General features: G+C 45.7%; 1 protein-coding gene across 14 annotated transcripts in view; it reads left to right on the forward strand.

Moving 5' to 3' along the window:
- The window catches only part of LOC105491310 (zinc finger protein 23), a 31,571-nt gene extending 16,149 nt beyond the window's left edge, over positions 1-15,422 (forward strand). Inside the window, exons 1-6 of one of the 14 annotated variants that reach the window (XM_071084886.1) lie at positions 393-980; positions 5,815-5,879; positions 6,494-6,543; positions 8,458-8,584; positions 9,277-9,384; positions 13,098-15,422. In XM_071084886.1, coding sequence (XP_070940987.1) covers positions 6,523-6,543; positions 8,458-8,584; positions 9,277-9,384; positions 13,098-14,890 — 2,049 coding nt within the window. In that variant the 5' untranslated portion in view covers positions 393-980; positions 5,815-5,879; positions 6,494-6,522 and the 3' untranslated portion in view covers positions 14,891-15,422. The other 13 variants (XM_011757600.2, XM_011757593.2, XM_071084888.1 and 10 more) reach the window with 13 other exon arrangements.
- Positions 15,423-20,593: the final 5,171 nt, after the last annotated feature.

Raw genomic sequence — 20,593 nt, forward strand, 5'->3', positions numbered from 1 at the left:
TTCATTACACTTAAGGCATAACATTACTTTTTAATATGTAGGTGTGTATGTTATGTATGATTTTCTAGGCCATTATGTATGAGTATCAGGTCAGGAGAATAAGATGGACATTACAAACTATTTGTTAGCAAAAGGGGGCAGTGGGTGTGAGTGACAGCGCGCCATCCACTGGTCCAGTTCCAAGACTCCCACACGTGGCCGCACCTGCAGTTTCACCTCCCCGGGCTGGGTCCTTGCTTGGCTCTAATTCTTACCTGCCCCATTCCCCAGGGGTAACAGTCCGCGTGGGCCAGACCCGAGCTAGCCGCCCGGGATCCGGTCACAGCTGGCCGGGCGTGACCACCGCCGAGGCGGAGAGACCTTGCTCCTAGAGAGGCTCGGCCGCCTGGTGACGCACATCCGGCAGCGCCGGGGAGCAGCCCGCTGCGGAGGTGAGTGCGGGGCTCCGGGCGCCGTGGGCCGTGCCCTGTCCCACAGGCTCTGGGTCTGGCTGAGACGCACTCCCACCCTGGGTGCAGCTGGGTCTCCAGTGGCCTACGCTGCCAGGAGGCCCAGGCTGGGAGAGGGAGCAGGGCGGCGGCCCGGGGTGCTCTTCCGCGCTCCTCAACTCCAGCTTTGGTCTTTGTGGCTCAGTAGGTTGCGCCCATTTGAAGGGGAAACCCGTGTTGCTGTCCCAGCCACGAGGCCCCGAGCATTTAGCACTTGATCAGCTGGGGGAAGATGTGTCGGTGCAGCTAAAGGGTGGAATATTTGTGGGCATGAAGCGGCCCGAGGTGATACCACAAGTCGTTTGACATGTTGAGGTCTGGCAGGAACATTAACCTATGTGCATCCCAAGTATGGACCGTGTGCTCCCAGGCTCCTGACATAGGGTCAAGAATTAGGGCCGCGTGGGAGCGCAGAGCCCCTCCCAGTCACCCGGCAGCAGAAGCCCGGCTTTTGGAGGACACTGTCTCCTGGAGCAGTGTCGGCCCTAAAAGGTAACTCAGCCCTACTTCTCTCGGCTCTGGGGTGACAATGACCTGGGAATGACTTCTACAACGTAATTACGAGTTCACTCAGTTTTAGAATGTATTTAATAGTTTCAGAATCGCTAATTCACACCCCCATGAAAAGCAAATTTACTACCTAAAGTACAGTACTTGAATACAGGTCTTTTTGTCTTTAATCTTATGGTGTTTAGTCAAAATAATGTTTTCCAAAGTTGCTTACCCCTTTTCTTTCCTACCACTTAGGTGTGGTTATGTTCATTGTAGTATAGTTAGGCACATTGGCTGTTCTTTGTATTACATTTTGGGTCCTCACTTTCACCCTATCCTTGCTGGTTTATATATTTATTTAAAAAATATATTTATATGTTATATATAGTAATAAAAAGCATCCATGAACATACCACTCAATTAAGAAAGAGATGATTGCCAGTACTGCTGAATTTATCAATGTGTTCCTCCTCCTCAACCCAACTCCCAGCCTTCAACCCCTAGAGGTAACAGTTATCTTGAATTTTGTGTTAATTGTAGCCCTATTATTTTAAAAAATAAGTACATATGCATGTATCTGTAAGCAATGTACTTAATTTTTTTTTTTTTTGAGCTTCATATAAATGACACCATTGTGTGTATAAGTCATCTGGGACTCTCATAATTCAATGTTAAGTTCCCAAATTATTTCTGTGTGTAGCTTCTGGGTAATGTTCCATTGTAAAAACTGTATGAAAATTTATTGGTGTATTTTCAGTGAACATGTGGGTTGTTTTCAGTGTTTTGTTATTAAAATGTGCTGATAACATTTTTGTACATACCTCCTATGTATGAGAGTTTCTCTAGGATGTAAATTTTTAAAATTAGGCACAAATGTTGAATTATGTTAAACACCTTTGGTATCTGTTTTGTTTTTTGTGTTTTTTTTGAGACAGAGTCTCACTCATCGCCCAGGCTGGAGTGCAGTGGCGTGATCTCGGCTCACTGCAAGTTCCGCCTCCCGGGTTCACGCCATTCTCCTGCCTCAGCCTCCAGAGTAGCTGGGACTACAGGCGCCCACCACCACGCCCGGCTAATTTTTTGTATTTTTAGTAGAGATGGGGTTTCACCGTGTTAGCCAGGATGGTCTCGATCTCCTGACCTCGTGATCCGCCCTCCTTGGCCTCCCAAAGTGCTGGGATTACAGGCGTGAGCCACCGTGCCTGGCCTGGTATCTGTTGAGATGGACAGTGTGTTTATCTTTCTTTGATTTATTAATGTGAAAAATATACTAATTAATATCCTAACGTTGAGGTTTGTTTATCTTCGTGGGATAATCCTACTCACTCATGATGTATTTAATGAACTACTGGAGTCTATTCCTTGATAGAATTTTTGCATTAGAATTCATAAATGAGACTAGTCTATAGTTTTGTATCAGTATTGTGCTGGCACCATAAAAAGAATTGGGAAACTTACTTTGCTGTGCTCTGCTGCGGTTTACATAGTGTTAGAATTACTCATTTCCGAAACATTGAAAGGATTCGCTCATGACACATCTGAGCTCAGTGTTTTGTGAGAGTTAGTTCTTCACTGGCCATCTTGGTTTAATTAGGTAAAAGTAATCAAGGATTATGTAGAAAATCTGTATAATGTCATAACAGGAAGAAACCTGGAATCGTATTTTAAAAAAACTTTCCCGTTGGGAGGGAGCCAAGAGACCAAAGAATGCCTTGGACAAGTCCAGCTTGGCAAGTAGATGAGTTTATCAGGACTTACATACTTACTCCTGGATGGCAGCAGGACAGCTTTAGAGACCTGTGCTGTCCCTTGTCTCTAAGTACTTTTAAGATAATTTTCTGGCTCTCTGTCTACTGCATTTAAACGATGAGACTTTTCTTGGTAGGTTCTCAATACTTTCTAGGATGTTTACGTTCTTGCAGACACCTGCTCCTCTGCTGAGCCCCATGGTCTTGACTCACTGCCTGGCCTTCAAGGTTCAGGCAGCGGGTATACACCCTTGACTAGCTGAGTGGGGTATCTATCGCACACTACATATGTAACTGGTAGAGTTGGTTTATCTAAAAATAGAGTTGTATATTCTCCCATCACAGAATAAGTTTTCTCTTTAAACACCAGGTAATATATATTTTTAAAGGGACACGAGTCATAAAAAAATCCTGAAAAATGTGTAAAGTAGAAGTTGGTAGATTGAATTATATAACCAGCATGCAATAAAGCCAGAACTTACAAACAGAAGAAATTAGCAACAGCAAATGATCCTAAGCAATTACTAGGTCAGAGACAAAACAGAATTGCTGACTGACTATAAAACAGTAATTAGAACATGAAATATAAAAACGTCTGGAACGTGGCAAATAGTGTATCCTGAGGAAAATTTGTGGCCTTATAGGCTTTAATTGCCAAACAGGAAAGAATGAAAATAAATGAATAAGTCAATAGGAAAAAAGCCTTTTGTAGTCTAAGCTTCCCCAAAAGCAGAACTTGGAACAAAGATTTGTATGTAGGAGTTTATTTAGGAATGTGGTCGCAGGGGCAGAGTGAAAGACAAGGGGAGTGAAACAGAGATGGGAGAACTGGTACGAGGATGCATTGGTATGCTCGGCCCTCAACAGGCTCTGCCTTGCAGGGCCTTTGAGGAGCCTTGGAGTCTTAAGGCCGCCCCGCTGGGGGATCGACGGGGAAAACATTTATCCATTGGTTTCTCTCCGCCATTGGTCAAGGGGGTCCCACAGGTGTTTACGCATCTGCACTTCAGGGCCTAGCAGGTGTCCACAGGTGTCCCACATAGGACACCAGAGAAGCCCCAGGGCAGGAACCAGGTATAGGTGATGTAGGTGCTTGTGAAGGTTCCGGTAGGTTGCAGCTTCACAAAGCTGACTAAGGCCTCTGTAGAACTGGACTAAGGATGAGATAAGAGGATTGGAGTGGTGCTTACACTGCCCCTTACAGAGTTGAAGGAAGAAACTAAGACAGCAGAATTAGTGAATTTAAAACAAATACAAGAAAGTAGTGTTGCTCAGCTAGAAAAGCTGGTTCTTTGAAAACAAAAGGAAACCACATTAAAATAAGTAAACCACTGGTCAGCCTAACTGTATTAGTCTGCTTGGGCTGCCATAACAAAATACCATAGACTGGGTGGCTTCACCAACATACTTACTTCTCACAGTCCTGGAGACTGGAAGTCCAGGATCAAGGTGCCAGCTGATTTTGGCTCCTGCCAGGGCTGTCTTCCTGGCTCATAGATAGTAGCCCTCTCATTGTGTCCTCACATGGGGGAGGTAGGGGGTGAGTGGGTACGTGGGCTCTGGGTCTCTTCTTCTTCTTGTAAAGGCACCAGCCCTATTGGACCTCATTTAACCTTAGGACCTTTAGTCCCACCCTTAGGACCTCATTTATCCTTATTACATCCTCACAGGCCCCGTCTCCAAGTACAGTCACTTGTCTCATGAAGCTAGAGCTTCAACATATGAATTTGGCAGGGACATAAATGTTTAGTCTCTAACTCTAACCCTGGGAAAAAGGTCTAGAAAGCACATATATTCAAAAGAAGAAGTGGGAAAAGCAAACTAGCTCTGGATATGGAGGAAATGGAAATGCAACTCTGTACTTGTAAAGTTGAAATCCTGGAAGAAATGGATGATACTTTTTAGGAAAATGTAATTTCAAGAATGACTTTAAGGGCAGTAGAAGTCAGAAAATCACCAGTCCATGTGTTTTTGAATACAGTGAACAAGAGGTGCTGGGTCACGGGACTGGCTGTTACAGTGATCTCTCTCAGGAGCTGAGGCAGAAGTGCAGGCCTTGGCTCATTCACTATCAGAAGACTGGAAAATATGGGAAACAGCCTGGTCCCTTACTTCCAGCTCAGCTTCCTAAGGACAGCCTGTGCTGTCCTGAGGAGGACTGACCTCCCAAGACCTCTCCAGAGGTGTTAGGATTCTTGAAGACATTCAGAGCTCTGAGGAAATGGGGCAGGATACTGGGGGCAGCTTTCCTCTTCTCCAGGTGCTGCCTCCCTGAGGCTTGACTCCCCAGACCTGCGTACTGGGGCTGCAGCCCAGCCAGCCCAGCTTTTCCTGCTGTGATACTGAAGATGATACTTGTTTTGAGAAAGAGAAATAAGTCAAAGATCTTGGTATTGTCCTATTTCTTGAACTGAATTGTTGATACATGACTCTTTGCTTTATTTTTAGGTTCTGCCTACATTTTATTGTATTTATTTTTATTTTTTATTTTTTTGAGACAGTGTCTCACTCTCATCACCCAGGCTGGAGTGCAGTGGTGTGATCTTGGCTCACTGCAGCCTTGACCTCCTGGGCTCAAGTGATCCTCCTACCTCATACTCCCGAATAGCTGGGACCACGGGCACGTGCCACCACTCCTGGCTAATTTTTGTATTTTTTGTAGAGACAGAGTTTTGCCACGTGTCCAGGCTGGTCTTGAACTGAGCTCAATTGATCCACCCGCCTTGGCCTCTCAAAGTGTTGGGATTATAGGCATGAGCCACCGTGCCCAGCAGGTTTTATATGCACTCTTCTTATTATTATTTTTAAATTTTTGTTTATTTTTTAATTTTATATATACACTCTTCTGTGTGTGTGATATGTATCAGAATTGTAAAGTCCTAGGGTTCCTGGCAGTGAATTTCAGTGTCATAGCCTGGAGTCCTAGGCACTGAGCCAGTGAACAGATCACTCCCTTCTTGGGCAGCTCCTGTTCACACTCTTATTTGGATGCAAGCTGCCTGTGTCTTGCATTTTCTGTGAGGGGCTGTGTTGCTCTGTTGGGGGTGGCTTGCCTCACACTTGTTTCTCGTTGTGTTTCTCCTTAGCTCCAGTCCTTCTCTGAGAGGGGGACCAGGGGATGGCAGCCATGCACCTGACAGCCTGGTCCCAGGTGAGCTGTTGGTCCTTCAGCTCTTCTTCTGGGCAGTTTCAGATTGAAAAACATTGAGAAGGGGAGCTGGTGAGCCTCGGGATGACAGCTGCTTCCACCTGCTGGACTGCAACTTACGGGAAAGAGGTGTTGTGCGGGGTGGGTGGAAAAGACCAGGACAGTAGCGAGTGGAGGCAGCGGGAGAGTGAGCAGGAAAGCAGGAGGGTGGTGGTCTTCTGCACACTGAGGGTCTCTGCTCCTCTCTACAGGAGCACCCCCAGCATAGGGCTCTGGGTGAATGGGGACATGGAAGCTGCCCCTGTGGGATGTTCTGTGCAGGAGTGTGAGTGGAGGACAGTCACAGAGGATTGGACTATCTGTGGTGGGGATGTAGGGAAGAGGAATAGCAGGACCTGATCAGAGAAGGATGGCTGTGCCTCTTAATTCAGGGATAAGAGAAGGTCACAGGGAGTGGAGTCAAGGGAGGGGAAAGAGAGTCACATGGGATGAAATGTCTCATTGTCCTTGTGAAGCTTTCAAAGCTTAGCATGCAGACTTTAGGTATCTGAGAAGAACTTTCCACCCTGTCCTGCAGAAAAATAAACCTGCAAACCAAATTTTCCATACACTTTCAGGGACTTCACGGATCCCCTGAAGCTCATCCATGGACTTCCATGGACTACAGGTTGGGAATAATCATAGCCACAGTCACACTAGTTGTATTGTTGGAGGCTTACTATGCTCCAGGCGACATGCTAAGCCCTTTGTATGGCCGTTTGCTCCTGACAGCCGCCCTCTGTGATAAGTGCTGTGTTGTACTCTTTCCACCTAAAAAGAAAAGGCAAAAGGGGAGTAGAGTAACTTGCCCAGGATCACAGAGTTATTAAGTGATTCAGAACTGCTCAGCCATAAGGCAGCTGTGGAACCAGTGATGTTAACTTGGTCAGGTTTGTGATGTGTATGGAATAACTGGTAAGGAAGATTCAAAAACACGGTGACCACTTCACAAAGAAGAATCCCACTGGTCCCGTGACATGGGCTTCATCAAGGAAAGCCATCATTAAAGAGGGATCCGATTCAAGTAATGCTTAAGAGAAAAATCACGGCCCAGTGCGGTGGCCCACGCCTGTAATCCCAGCGCTTTGCGAGGCTGAGACGGGTGGATCACTTGAGGTTAGGAGTTCAAGACCAGCCTAGCCAACATAGTGAAACGCTGTCTCTGCTAAAAATAGAAAAATTAGCTGGGTGTGGTGGTGCATGCCTATAGTCCCAGCTACTCAGGAGGCTGAGGCAGGAGAATCGCTTGAGCCTGGGAGGCAGAGATTGCAGTGAGCTGAGGTCACGCCACTGCACTTCAGCCTGGGTGACAGAGTGAGACTCCATCTCAAAGAAAAAAAAAATCTTTCAGACATAGAGAGTCAAAGGATTCATGATAATAAGGAAGGCAGGAAGTCAAGAACAATTTCCAGGTTTCTGGCTGGGGTTTCTTGTATGGATGATTCTGACCCCATCTGAGGTGTAAATTCAGAAGGAAGTGCCAACTTACTGGGGTTGTGGTGGCAGCACACAGTGAAGACATTATATTTTGTGCACAGAAGTTACTTGTTGAAGGTCACACAAAGAAGACTCACAGAAACACCTAGAGGTTGGACTAGAATTGCTGTTGGGTGGAGGTCAGTAGACTCCAGGAAGACACATCCTGGCAGAGAACAGTTGAGCAGCAGATCCCTGCCAGTGAGTCCCTGTGGTTGTTAGAGCAGGTTGAGGTGGGCAGAGGGTGAGCCTGCCAGAGGCTGCAGCTGCCCAGGAGGGGTGGTTGGGCCTGAGAACGACACGCAGCATCCCTGAGTGGTGAAGCTTGTGCCAACCACATAGCTTAGTGATGCAAAGGGAGAGTAGCCGGCCAGTGGGAAGGCTGATCTCCCTGCTTTCCCAAATGTTCTTGGAGACAGTGAAGCTTTCGGAGAAGCTGGAAAGGATGAGACTTGAATAGGAGAGGGAAAGGAAAATTCTGGCTTTCCAGGAAGACCCCGCAGCCTGGGCAGCATGGAGCATCCGTGGCTGGAGGTGCTCAAGCAGAGGCTGCACAGCCCCTTGTTAGGGGGTGTGTGAGGGGAATCCGGTGGGGCTGAATGAGACAGAAGCCGTGGCTGATCTTTGGGGGTGGCTTGAGCTGTGAGGATGAAGGCGATGGGTGGGTAGCGGAACAGGGCTGAGGTTAGGCGCAGGGGAGCCAAGACCTCAGGGGAGTGGTGTGGGAACTGCTGGTGTATCTGCCCCGAGTTTGCCGAGAGGGAGCAGCTTATCTAAAAGAGTGGAGTTGGCTTTAGAGAATTTGCTTATAGAAATTTTTTTTCTTTCAGCCTGTCTTATGTTACTTCTTATTTGTGTGAAAAATGGCATGAGGTTTCCCTGCTGTGGGAGAAGTTGGATACTCTGTAGTTTACTTTCTCGATGTTTTTTCTGAGATGTTTCCCTTGTTGTTAATGTTTTGTGCTCTCACAAGCACCCTCCCCAAGCCCTTATACTGCCCTCTGCCCCTCACTTAGGGCCTGAGCCATGGAATTGGCCCTAGGGCAGCAGGAACCTGTTGTTTCAGAAGTTGGTGACCTTTGAGGACGTGGCTGTGTACTTCACCCAGGCGGAATGGGATGGTCTGTCCCCTGCACAGAGAACCCTGTACAGGGATGTGATGCTGGAGAATTATGGGAATGTGGCCTCCCTGGGTAAGTCCTCTCTCTCCTGGGAATCTGGACTCTGCCAATTGGGGTTTCTGGCTTGCTTCTCCCTTACAGGTTACTGGGGGGATCTCTGGTAATCCTTTACTGAGTGAGAACCCCAGAGCTGTTCCTAATTTCCTAGACTAAGAGGTTACTGGCAGGGGCAAACACCAAGCTTTTTGTAGGCCTATGTAGGACTTTGCTTGGAACTGGTATGTACTGTTGATCCAACACATGAAAGCTATATTTTGGAAACACTGGAATCCAGTGACTTCCTGTTCCATAGTGGCATCTTCAGTTCCCCCCTCATCTTACCTATCTTGAGTCTTTTCAAGGATCTCAGTGTACTCTGGATATTTCAGGCCAAGGTCGAAAAGTGGTATCCCTTTGGGCAGAATCTCCCTGCTTGCCCTGCATGAGGTCTCCTAGGCCTACAGTCTGGGCCCTTCCCAGGCGCTCCCACACTTTCCCAAGCCTTCACTCCCAACCCCCACACTTGCCTCCCAAAGCCTTAGACGTCTCCAAGGTCTCTGTAGTCCTTCCTAAGCCCCACAGTACTTTCCTATAGTCCTGAGGCTTGGGACCTCCTGGGGTTCTTACCTTCTCTCCCCACTGCTGAGACAATCTGAGAAGAGGCTTAGGAATTTATCTGTGGGAGATTATTCATCTGTCTCTCCTATTTACCTCTCCCAAACCAGGATTTCCACTTCTCAAACCTGCTGTGATCTCACAACTGGAGGGAGGAGGTGAGCTGGGGGGCCCATCTCCACTGGCTGCAGGAACAGGCCTCTGGGGCCTCCGGACTGGTAAGGAAGGTACATATTTCCCATTCTGTTGGAATTTAGCACTTTAGGCATAAAGCCAACTTCAGCAACATATAAGCATACTATGTTTATTGGCCGGTCATACAGAGTAAAGTTTAAGTACATTTTGATGATTCATAGAGATAGGTAGTCCTTATCTGTCTTCAAAGTTTGTTGTGTCTAATTCCAAGAACAGATCTTTTTTCAAACCCTTCATTCTGACTCTTTTCAGTTCTTAATTTTGGAATCCTGCCTTTCTCAGACAAAATTAATGGACTCAGTAATTTGGGGGTTCCTTGGCATTTCTAAGCATTGTTCACATAGTGTGGAGGATACAGAATTAACAGCCTTTTCACACAGACAGAAGTGGTTAAAAGCACAGTCTTTAGAGGAGACTTTTCTGAAGTCCAGTCCCAACTGTGTTGCTTCCTAATTTGTGTGACTTTGAGTGGGTTATTTGAGTGTTCTCATCTCTGAAAATGGGTTAATAATAAAAGAAGGAGGCCGGGCGTGGTGGCTCAAGCCTGTAATCCCAGCACTTTGGGAGGCCAAGACGGGCGGATCACGAGGTCAGGAGATCGAGACCATCCTGGCTGACACGGTGAAACCCCGTCTCTACTAAAAAATACAAAAAACTAGCCGGGCGAGGTGGCGGGCGCCTGTAGTCCCAGCTACTTGGGAGGCTGAGGCAGGAGAATGGCGTGAACCCGGGAGGCGGAGCTTGCAGTGAGCTGAGATCCGGCCACTGCACTCCAGCCTGGGTGGCAGAGCGAGACTCCGTCTCAAAAAAAAAAAAAAAAAAAAAAAATAATAATAATAATAAAAGAAGGTAATAGTACTAGTCTTGTGGGTTGAGGATTAAATGAGATAGCACATATCAAGTGCCTAGCTTATAGTGCATGCTCAGTTCAATATTTTTATTTTGGTGTTGGGGAAGACAGCTGTACACAGAGAAGGTAATGTGGAAGGGAGGAAGTGCTCTTGATTTTTGCTTCTTAAATGTGAATGTGTAAATGAATCCTGAGGTCTTACAGATATGCAGTAAGTGTGGAGTCTGCATTTCTATGAAGTTCCCTAGTGATGTGGCGATGCCAGTACTTCTGGTTACCAGACCACACTTGAAGGAGCAAGGCTCCAATTGGTGCCAACAGAGTAGCTGCCAAATGACTTCTCATTCCCCCGAGGTCACCTGTTATTTCTTGCATTTAGGGTCTGTGAGATTCTCTTGCATTTTTCAGTGAGTCTTCACTTTTCTTAGATGGTTTCTGTGGGTTTTTATTCCCTTTGATCATTCTATCAGATGATACCTGACCAAGGAAGGCATGCTTTGGAAATGGAGAGTTTGCCATATAATGGGCTTGACAAATACAGGAAAAAAAGTGATATTGTGAGGTCCTTAATCAAAGGACCCTGTATTTTGTCCTGTAGGCAGCTGACTGTCCTGAAGTCTTTGACTTTTCCAGGAAGCCCATCATGATCCTAGCTGGGGATAGAAACATTAATGTAGTCAATGTGTGTGGGTTAATTGGGATGAGGAATCAAACAGGCTCTAGGCAGGCAGAAGGGAGGGCAAAGGGCATGAGGCCCATGGCAGCAGTGTTGACTTCTTTTTAAAAATCTTCAGAAGCCCACTCAGTGATACCTGTTTAAGACTCGTTTGCTGGAACTGTGTCAAATGGCCATCCTCACTGCAAGAGAGGAAAATGAAAACAAGGAGAGATATTTCACCTATGATATTGAGAATAATTAAATTATATTCAGTGTTGGTGAGAATGCAGCAAAACAGGAGTAGACTTCTGGAGAGGATGACTAGACATCTGATAGAATAGATGTCTTAGTCAGTTTGGGCTACGATAACAGACTGCCATAGATCGGATGGCTTATAAACAACAGAAATTTATTTCATATAGTTCTAGAGGCTAAGAAGTCCAAGATCAAGGTGCAGGCAGGTTCCTTCTGGCAAGGGCCTGCTTCCTGGCTAATAGACAGCCATCTTCTCACAGTATCCTCACATGGTGGCAAGAAAGGGAGCTCTCTGGGATCTTTTTTAAGGTCATTAATCCCATTCATGAGGGTTCTGCCATAGCCCAACCTCCTAATACAATCACATCAGGGGTTAGGATTTCAGAGTATGCATTTGTGGGGAGGACAAACATTCAGTCTATAGCAACAGATGAGTATTATTTTTTTAGTTGGGAAGAGACCAATATTATTTAGAAAGTGCTTGCTGGGGAATCCAGGCAATTGGAGGGGCTTATTGAGAGCAATTATGAAATATTGGGGCAGGAGGCATATTACGTATGGTTGAGGAGTGATGAAAGATGAAAAAATATGAGGCAGCATTTTGGGACTCAGCTTTTGAGAAAGTTGGAAACAAATGCAGAGATCAGTAGTTCTAGTTGTAAAGACTATTGGTATTATGAAAAGACTTTTAGGGTATGATCAAGTTTAGGATTGGAGGAAGAAGTGAAAGGAAAAGGCAAGGTTAATGCAGTATTAACCTTGGAGGAATAGGAAGAAATGGGATGAAATGGCCCTTAAATAGAGCCTGTCTAAAGTAGAAATGAAGTTGAAGGAGGAATTTTGGAAAGCCCACAGTTAACATTCTAAGGAAAGAAACAAAATTATTTCCATTTTGCTCCCTGGTGCTGCTGACTTTTGTCATCCCCCAAGTTGCCACATCCTGTTGGATCCTGTGCCTTTTCCTTCTTCAGCATTTTCTTTTTTTTTTTTTTTTTTTTAGGTAAGGACTGAGTGCCATAGGAACAACTAAGAAGAAACTGCAGGGTGTAGAAAAGCATGGTGTGATTAAAGAATGCTGATCTGGTGGACAAGACCTAGAATTTTATTCCACTGCTGTCACTGTTTTTTTTGTTTTTTTTTTTTTGGGGGGGGGGATGGAGTCTCGCTCTGTCGCCCAAACTGGAGTGCAATGGCATGAACTTGGCTCTCTGCAACCTCTGTCTCCTGGGTTCGAGCAATTCTCCTGCCTCAGCCTCCTGAGTAGCTGGGACTATAGGTGTGTGCCACCATGCCCGGCTAATTTTTTGTGTTTTAGTAGAGACAGGGTTTCACTGTGTTGCCCAGGCTGGTTGCAAACTCCCAAGTTCAGGCAATCTGCCTGCCTCAGCCTCCCAAAGTGTTGGGATTACAGGCCTGAGCTACCGCGCCCAGCTGTCACTTTTAACCTTCATGTGATTGGTTATGTTCTCTACAGTGGCCTTGCTTTAGGCACAGTGAGACTGGTGATTTTTTTTTTTTTTTTAATCATTACTTTCATTGCTTTATAATATTGACACCGACTCAACGATACAGAAAGTGTATAAAGTGGGGAAGCAAGTCCACCAAACTTCCTATGCTAGTTTGTTTAGTTTCTTATGGATTCTTCTAGAAGTTTTCTAGATATGTACAAGTATATATATCTGCCTTTTATATTTTTCTTTACACAGATGAAAATCTATTCTATATACCAGTTTTTCAACTTGTATTTTCATTTGATTGTATCTTTGATGTCTTTTTATGTCAGCATGTATGGATTTATTGCATTCTTTTACTAGTTACATATTAGTTATTCCACCTTACGGAGAAACTCTAGGTTTTTTGAACTAGTCTGATGATTTTAAGGAGCCCCCGATTATGATGGTCTTTTATAGCACAGTTCTCTTCTTTTTTCTAACATGGTTCTTACATGACATTTTATGTTTTGTTTTTTATAGCGGATATTCAGACTGACAATGATTTGACAAAGGAAATGTATGAAGGAAAAGAGAATGTATCATTTGAACTTCAAAGGGACTTTTCCCAGGAAACAGACTTTTCAGAAGCCTGTCTTCTAGAGAAACAACAGGAAGTCTACTCAACAGGAAATACAAAGAAGGAGAAGAGCAACAGCATTGATGGAACAGTGAAAGATGAGACAAGCCCCATGGAGGAGTGTTTTTTTAGTCAAAGTTCTAACTCATATCAGTGTCATACCATCAGGGGAGAGCAGCCCTCTGGGTGTACAGGATTGGGGAAAGCCATCAGCTTTGATACAAAACTCGTTAAGCATGAAATAATTAATTCTGAGGAAAGACCTTTCAAATGTGAAGAATTAGTGGAGCCCTTTAGGTGTGACTCTCAACTTAATCAACATCAAGAAAACAACACTGAGGAAAAGGCTTATCAGTGTTCGGAGTGTGGCAAAGCTTTCAGCATTAACGAGAAATTAATTTGGCATCGAAGACTTCACAGTGGGGAGAAACCCTTCAAATGTGTGGAGTGTGGGAAAAGCTTCAGCTACAGTTCCCATTATATCACACATCAGACAATCCACAGTGGGGAGAAGCCCTATCAGTGTAAGGTGTGTGGGAAGGCCTTCAGTGTTAATGGAAGTCTAAGTAGGCATCAGAGAATCCATACGGGAGAAAAGCCCTATCAGTGCAAGGAGTGTGGAAATGGCTTCAGCTGTAGTTCTGCATATATTACACATCAGAGAGTCCACACTGGGGAGAAACCTTACGAGTGTAATGACTGTGGGAAAGCTTTCAATGTTAATGCAAAATTAATTCAGCATCAGAGAATCCACACTGGAGAGAAGCCTTATGAATGTAATGAATGTGGAAAAGGCTTCAGGTGCAGCTCCCAGCTTAGGCAGCATCAGAGCATCCACACAGGAGAAAAGCCCTATCAGTGTAAAGAGTGTGGAAAAGGCTTCAATAATAATACAAAACTCATTCAGCATCAGAGAATCCACACAGGTGAGAAACCCTATGAATGCACTGAATGTGGAAAAGCCTTCAGTGTCAAAGGGAAGTTAATCCAACACCAGAGAATTCACACAGGCGAGAAACCCTATGAGTGTAATGAATGTGGGAAAGCCTTCAGGTGTAACTCCCAATTTCGGCAGCATCTGAGAATTCACACTGGGGAGAAGCCCTATGAGTGTAATGAGTGTGGAAAGGCCTTCAGCGTTAATGGGAAACTAATGCGGCATCAGAGAATTCACACTGGGGAGAAACCTTTTGAATGTAATGAATGTGGGAGATGCTTTACTTCTAAAAGAAACCTACTTGATCATCACCGAATCCATACTGGAGAAAAGCCCTATCAATGTAAGGAATGTGGGAAAGCCTTCAGTATCAATGCCAAACTAACTAGGCATCAGAGGATACATACTGGGGAGAAACCTTTCAAATGTATGGAATGTGAGAAAGCGTTCAGCTGTAGTTCTAACTACATTGTGCATCAGAGAATTCACACTGGAGAGAAACCCTTTCAGTGTAAGGAGTGTGGAAAAGCCTTCCATGTTAATGCCCATTTAATTCGGCATCAGAGAAGCCACACTGGGGAGAAACCCTTCAGATGTGTGGAATGTGGCAAAGGCTTCAGCTTTAGTTCTGACTACATTATACATCAGACAGTCCACACTTGGAAGAAACCCTATATGTGTAGTGTGTGTGGGAAAGCATTCAGGTTTAGCTTCCAGCTCAGTCAGCATCAGAGTGTCCATAGTGAAGGAAAATCCTAATAATGAGAAAGATGTAGAAAACTCTCAAGATTAATGCCAAAATGGATCAAGTATCATCAGATTCGCCCATTGAAAAACCCCCAAGAGGGAAAGAGTATGGCAGAGTCTTCATATGGAAACAGTTTTTATTCTGTTCAATTTTTAATCAGGAAAGGATGACCACTTAAAGAGAAACATCCAAGAATAAATAGCTTTGTTTTGTACTAACAGGGATTAGAAAATATAATGAAGGAAAAGATTTCATTCCCAGCAGCATCAAGAAAAGTAGATTTTCTAGAAATAAACAGTTATGGAAGACTTGTATGGAGAAATTTAAGTCTTCACTGAGAGCCACTTTAGAAAGGAAATTTGAATAAATGGAGAGAGAGAGAAGCCTTGTTGTTGGATAGGAAAACCCATACTAAAGATACTCACTCTACCTGCATTAATTTATTTGTTTAATTTTTGACAACAAGCATGTATTACTTTTGAAAAGATGAAAAATAAAGATTTATTTAAAAAAGGAAAAAGATATGAGTACATTTTTAATTTTCATGTATTGAGAAAACCTTTCTAAGCATTAGATGAAAGTCAGAAACTAGCCACAGGGTATGTACTGATAAATTGACTACTGAAAACTAAATATTCATATATGTTTTTGTTTTAAAGTTTAAAAGATAAAGCACAAAATGTGGAAATAGTTTTGTAAAATTTGTGATATAAAAGTATAGTATTTGGGCATGGTGGCTCAGATCTGTAATCTCAGTGCTTTGGGAGTCTGAGATGGGAAGATTGCTTGAGGCCATGAGTTCCAGATCTGTATGGGCAACATAGCAAGATCCTATCACTACAAAAAATAAAAAAAGTTAGCCAGGCATGGTGGTGTGTGCCTGCAGTCCTTGCTGCTTGGGAGGCTGAGGCAGGAGGATCACCTGAATCCAGGAATTCAAGGCTGCAGTGAGCTATGACCACCACTGCACTACAGCCTGGGTGGCAGTAAGACTCTGTCTCTTAAAACATTAATATCTAAAGATAAGTAATTTAGACACTGATACAAACAGGCAGCTTTTAAACAGATATTAAAAAAATGACTTAAAGTAAGAAGAGAGACTCAGTCTTGGTAGTACTCTAAGGAGTGAAAATTAGTAAGTTTTTTGCATATTACATTGTTATATATGCATACATGGAATACTATGCAGCTGTCAAAAATGACATTTACTATAGATGCCCTTTATGTAAGTATAAAATGTAGTCAACAAGATAGCATGTTACAGCATTTATATTTTGTAATAACTGGAACTCTTGCATAAACACATGGCTTTTCAGGTCCTGAAGGAAGGTGGCTGCCTTGGATTCCCAGTCTCATTGATGGTTTTCAAGGTCTCTGATGAAAATCTTGGAAGCCTCAAGATACTCTTTAGAAGGGAATCTCTCAACACTTAAAAAAAAATCTAAGCAATAGGCTGGGCGCAGTGGCTCACACCTGTAATCCCAGCACTTTGGGAGGCCGAGGTGGGTGGATCACGAGCTCAGGAGATTGAGATCATCCTGGCCAACATGGTGAAACCCTATCTCTACTAAAAATACAAAAATTAGCCGGGCATGGTGTTGCATGCCTGTAGTCCCAGCTACTCAGGAGACTGAGGCAGGAGAATCACTTGAACCCAGGAGGCGGAGGCTGCAGTGAGCCAAGATCGTGCCACTGCACTCCAGCCTGGGTGACAAGAGCGAGACTCTGTCTCAAAAAAAAAAAAAAAAAAAAAAAAAAAAAAAAAAAAAAATTCTAAGCAATAATAGGAGCAGGCAAGCTAATTCTCAGGAAGCCGAAGAACAGCAGGCCCAATAGTAAGTAGTAAGAAAGGGACCAGAAAACACAGGCAAGAAAAGGACAAGATAACTTCTGCCATCCCCCAAGTGCCACACACCCTCTCCTCACCATGCCCACCTGTGAGCTCTGTAAGGCGTATGCTGTCTCTGGCCCCCAGGCTACTTAGATCAGAAGCTAGTCTACATTTAGTTTAGAATGAGGTTCAAAACCACTGGAGGTTTTCTGAATGTGGGACAGTTATTTAAGATAATTGGACTGGGAGCATCACTGTTCCTTCAGATCCTCATGTTCCAGGTCTTCTGACATGCCACAGATAAAAACAGGAGAAAAGCAATCGCTAGTAAATGAGACTTAACCATCACCAGCAAACTCCAAATCCTCATAAGCATCCCTGCAGGCCCAGAGATACTCAAATGTCCTCAAAGTCAGATAGATGAATGAGGCTGCTCAGAGTGATAAGAAGGAGTAGGCAGGGTGGAGAATTGAAGAGTGCATGTCCTACCTAAAGAAGGCAGCCTCTACTCAGCTGTAGCAAATTCTGGATAGGCAGCAAAGCAATTCCAGTAATGCCAAATATTGAGTCTTAAAGAAGTTAGAAATCAGATTTTTAAAAATCTGAAATCTCTCTGTGTCCCTCTTTTTGCATGTTAAGATGAGGATTTATTGTCCCAGAATCCTTGAACAATTTTTAGTAAAAGTCCATTTCTAGGTGATGGTTTTCTTCAATAAATCCTACAGCAGAATCTATTTGTGGACACCAGGACAGTATAACAGTATGGAGAAAATAGGGTCATCACCTGTTACTGGTAGTAAAGAAAAACTGCTTTTCACAAGACCTTTGATACCAAATGTGTTGGTTTTTCACACGATTCTCCAATTCTCTGCAGACACCAACTGGGTGTCCTACAGTTTTAACAACTGACACTTCCAGAGTTAGTGAAGACACCACAGGTTAAGGGCTCAGTTCCACATGACTGCCCCGCACTTCAGACACAAGTTATAAGTAGAGGGTCCCCAGGTTACCCATGCTTCTGTGTGACATGGCTACAAATTGGGGAAGAGGTTGGCCTCATGACCCCCTCTTCCAGTTCAGTAATTTGCTAAAACAGTGCACAGAACTCAGGAAAACACGTTACGATTACCATTTTGTTGTAAAGGATACAAATGAACAGCCAGATGAAGAAGTACTTAGGGTGAGGACTGGAGGTCGGGTTATCTTCTCAATCAGACAAATGACGTCGTCCCACCCTGAAGTTTGCTGTAAGTTTGCTCTGAGTTCACAGGGCTGTGAAAGGTCGGGGCCCCAATCAGAGGTAGTCAAACTGAATTTTATCCCTGGGAGAGTCCGAGGACAGCTGGGGGAGAAATGCGTAGAAAATGTATAATATATAATTTTAAAAGCAACATAATCATCATTTTGCCCATTTCCAAGTTTTGGATATCTTTTTTTTTTTTTCACACAGATGAGAAAACTGAGGTCTGAAGTGTCTTCACATCTCTGGGCCTCCATTTGATCATCTGTAAAACGGGGTAATAGAGAACCTGCCTCCCAGATATGGTTGTGAGGCCTGAATTACTTGCTGCCGGGAAAGGCTCAGCCAGAGCCTGGCCCAGAGGTGGTGAAGGGGGTGGTGGTTTGAGTGCGTGCACATCTGATGTACAGTCATGCACAGATGCACACATGCAGGAGGCCCCCAAATCCTTCTCCCATGGGCACAAGCAAGATGCACACACAGACCCTCCCATAGACACACCACACAGTGTACCCTGCAGACCTCCACATACACAGACACACATGGACACACATGGACCCCCACATAGACACACACAGTGCACCTTGCAGACCCCACATCTACAGACACATATAGATCACAGATACCCATGCACACATAGGCACACGCACAAGGACACACACAGACCGCCCCCAACATACATACACAGACACACATGCACACACATAGACATACAGATCCCCCCCATAGACACACACACAGAGACCCCTCCCACACCCATAGACACACATAAGACGCACATGCACACATGACAGACACAGACCCCTCACATACACAGACACACACACATGGAGTACCCTGCAGACCCCCCATCCACAGACACACCTAGTGGTACACATGGTACACCCTGCAGGCCACACCCTCACACAGACAGTACTGCACCAGCTCTCTGCAGCTCGAGGGCTGGTGTCGGCCAGGAGTGCTGCCTTGAGTATTTCAAAGGAGCCATTCGTATCCGAAAGGTTGTCACGTGGCACGGGACGTTGGTAGAGTGTCCTAGGGATGCCATCGTGTAAGTCTGCTCCACCCCAGGCATCCTGGGAGCTGGGCATGGGAGGAGGCAGCCCCTGGAGCCCCCAGACCACACCTTGGGGAGAGGGGAGAGCAGGATTCTTCTTCCCTCTTCCCTTTGACCAGCCAGCCCTGTTCCTCTGGGCTGTTCTAGACCACGCACTGAGACCCTGGAGGGACCTGGCCACGGGGTCCAAGTCCTGGATTTACATTTTGAGAAACTGAGGCCCAGAGATGGATGGGATGACCCCTTGGTCATGCAGCAAACCAGGGGCTGATAGGGTCTCTCACCGGGGCCAGAGGAGAATTCAGAAGGCCAGGGCTCACCCCAGCCTTTCCAGCTGATGGACAGCCTCTGCAGGTCTCTGAGACATGACAGTCCGTAGAGAGGGACAAGCAGTCCTGCAGCCCTGGCTTCCCGCAGGGTCCACAGTTTCTTTGCAGTGGCAGGATCAAGGCTCGGACTCATGGAGGATTGAGAATCCCAGAGGACATAACCTGATAGATCTGCCATCGATGTCCCATGTGACCCTGGGCCTCAGGCTCCTGGTCAGTGCAGGGTGGGGTTGGTCCTAGGACTCTGATGGTTTCTCCCTCTCCGTAGACTGGTTACTATCCAGGGCAGGTCATCTGCTCAGACCCCAACGACCAGAGGGTGAAGAAGGCAGTCAGACACCTGCAAAGCCTCGTGAAGTCACGTGACCCCAGCACCCAGGAGACCTTGTAGCTTTGGTGTTCACCACACCAGTCTTGAGCCATGTGGGTGCAGTGGAGGCCTTACCAGGACAGCAAGAAACCTGAGCACAGGAGACTCCAGTACCCCGCACAATAGCACTTCTGCTTGTCTTAACTGGAGCCCTGGGCCTGGAAGGGGGAGGATTAAAGTCTTTCTCCTTCAGTCGGGATCTGCATGTTCTGTCCCTGCAGTGCAAGGTACACACACCCATCTCGGCCTGTCACGTTGGAAGGGACGTCAGAGAACACCTGGGCCTGCTCTGGCCAGGTCAGGAGGGGAAATGGAAGCTCAAAGGAAAACATGGCTGTCCTGTCTCAAGGCACCCGCAGGTAGAGGGGAGAGCCTGGTGAGAGGCCTAAGCAGGGCGTCCATGTGCTGAGGAGCAGAGCTCCTGTGTCATCTGCACAGCCTCCCGGAGGCCTGGGGGTCCTCTCTCTGCAGGGGCTAGGGGTTCTGGGAAGAGGCTTCTGGATTCTCTCCTGTTCTCTCTGTCTCTGAAATCTCCACTCCTGCACATCTGTTATCTTCTGGCCTGGAGAGGATGAGGACATCCTCGGACACATTCCATTGCACTCCATTCCATTCCAGCACTGTCCGCAGGCCCCGTCCACAGGCCAGGGCTTGACCACCTGCTGGGGAACCCTACATAGGCCAACCTTGGCCTTCTCCTGGGGAACGGCCCAGCCTGGGGGAAGGCGGGGATCCTGTAGCCCCTTCCCCTAGCTCGCAGGCCCGGAGACTCACTACAGACCAGGTGGTCCTTAGCACATCCTGTACCGGCCAGGGTCTCAGAGGCCTTCCCTACACGGTCTGGGCCACCTCTGCTCGCTTTCCGGCTTTCTCCTCCTCCTGGATCT

Source organism: Macaca nemestrina, chromosome 18 (assembly GCF_043159975.1).
Source record: "Macaca nemestrina isolate mMacNem1 chromosome 18, mMacNem.hap1, whole genome shotgun sequence".
Taxonomy (NCBI): domain Eukaryota; kingdom Metazoa; phylum Chordata; class Mammalia; order Primates; family Cercopithecidae; genus Macaca; species Macaca nemestrina.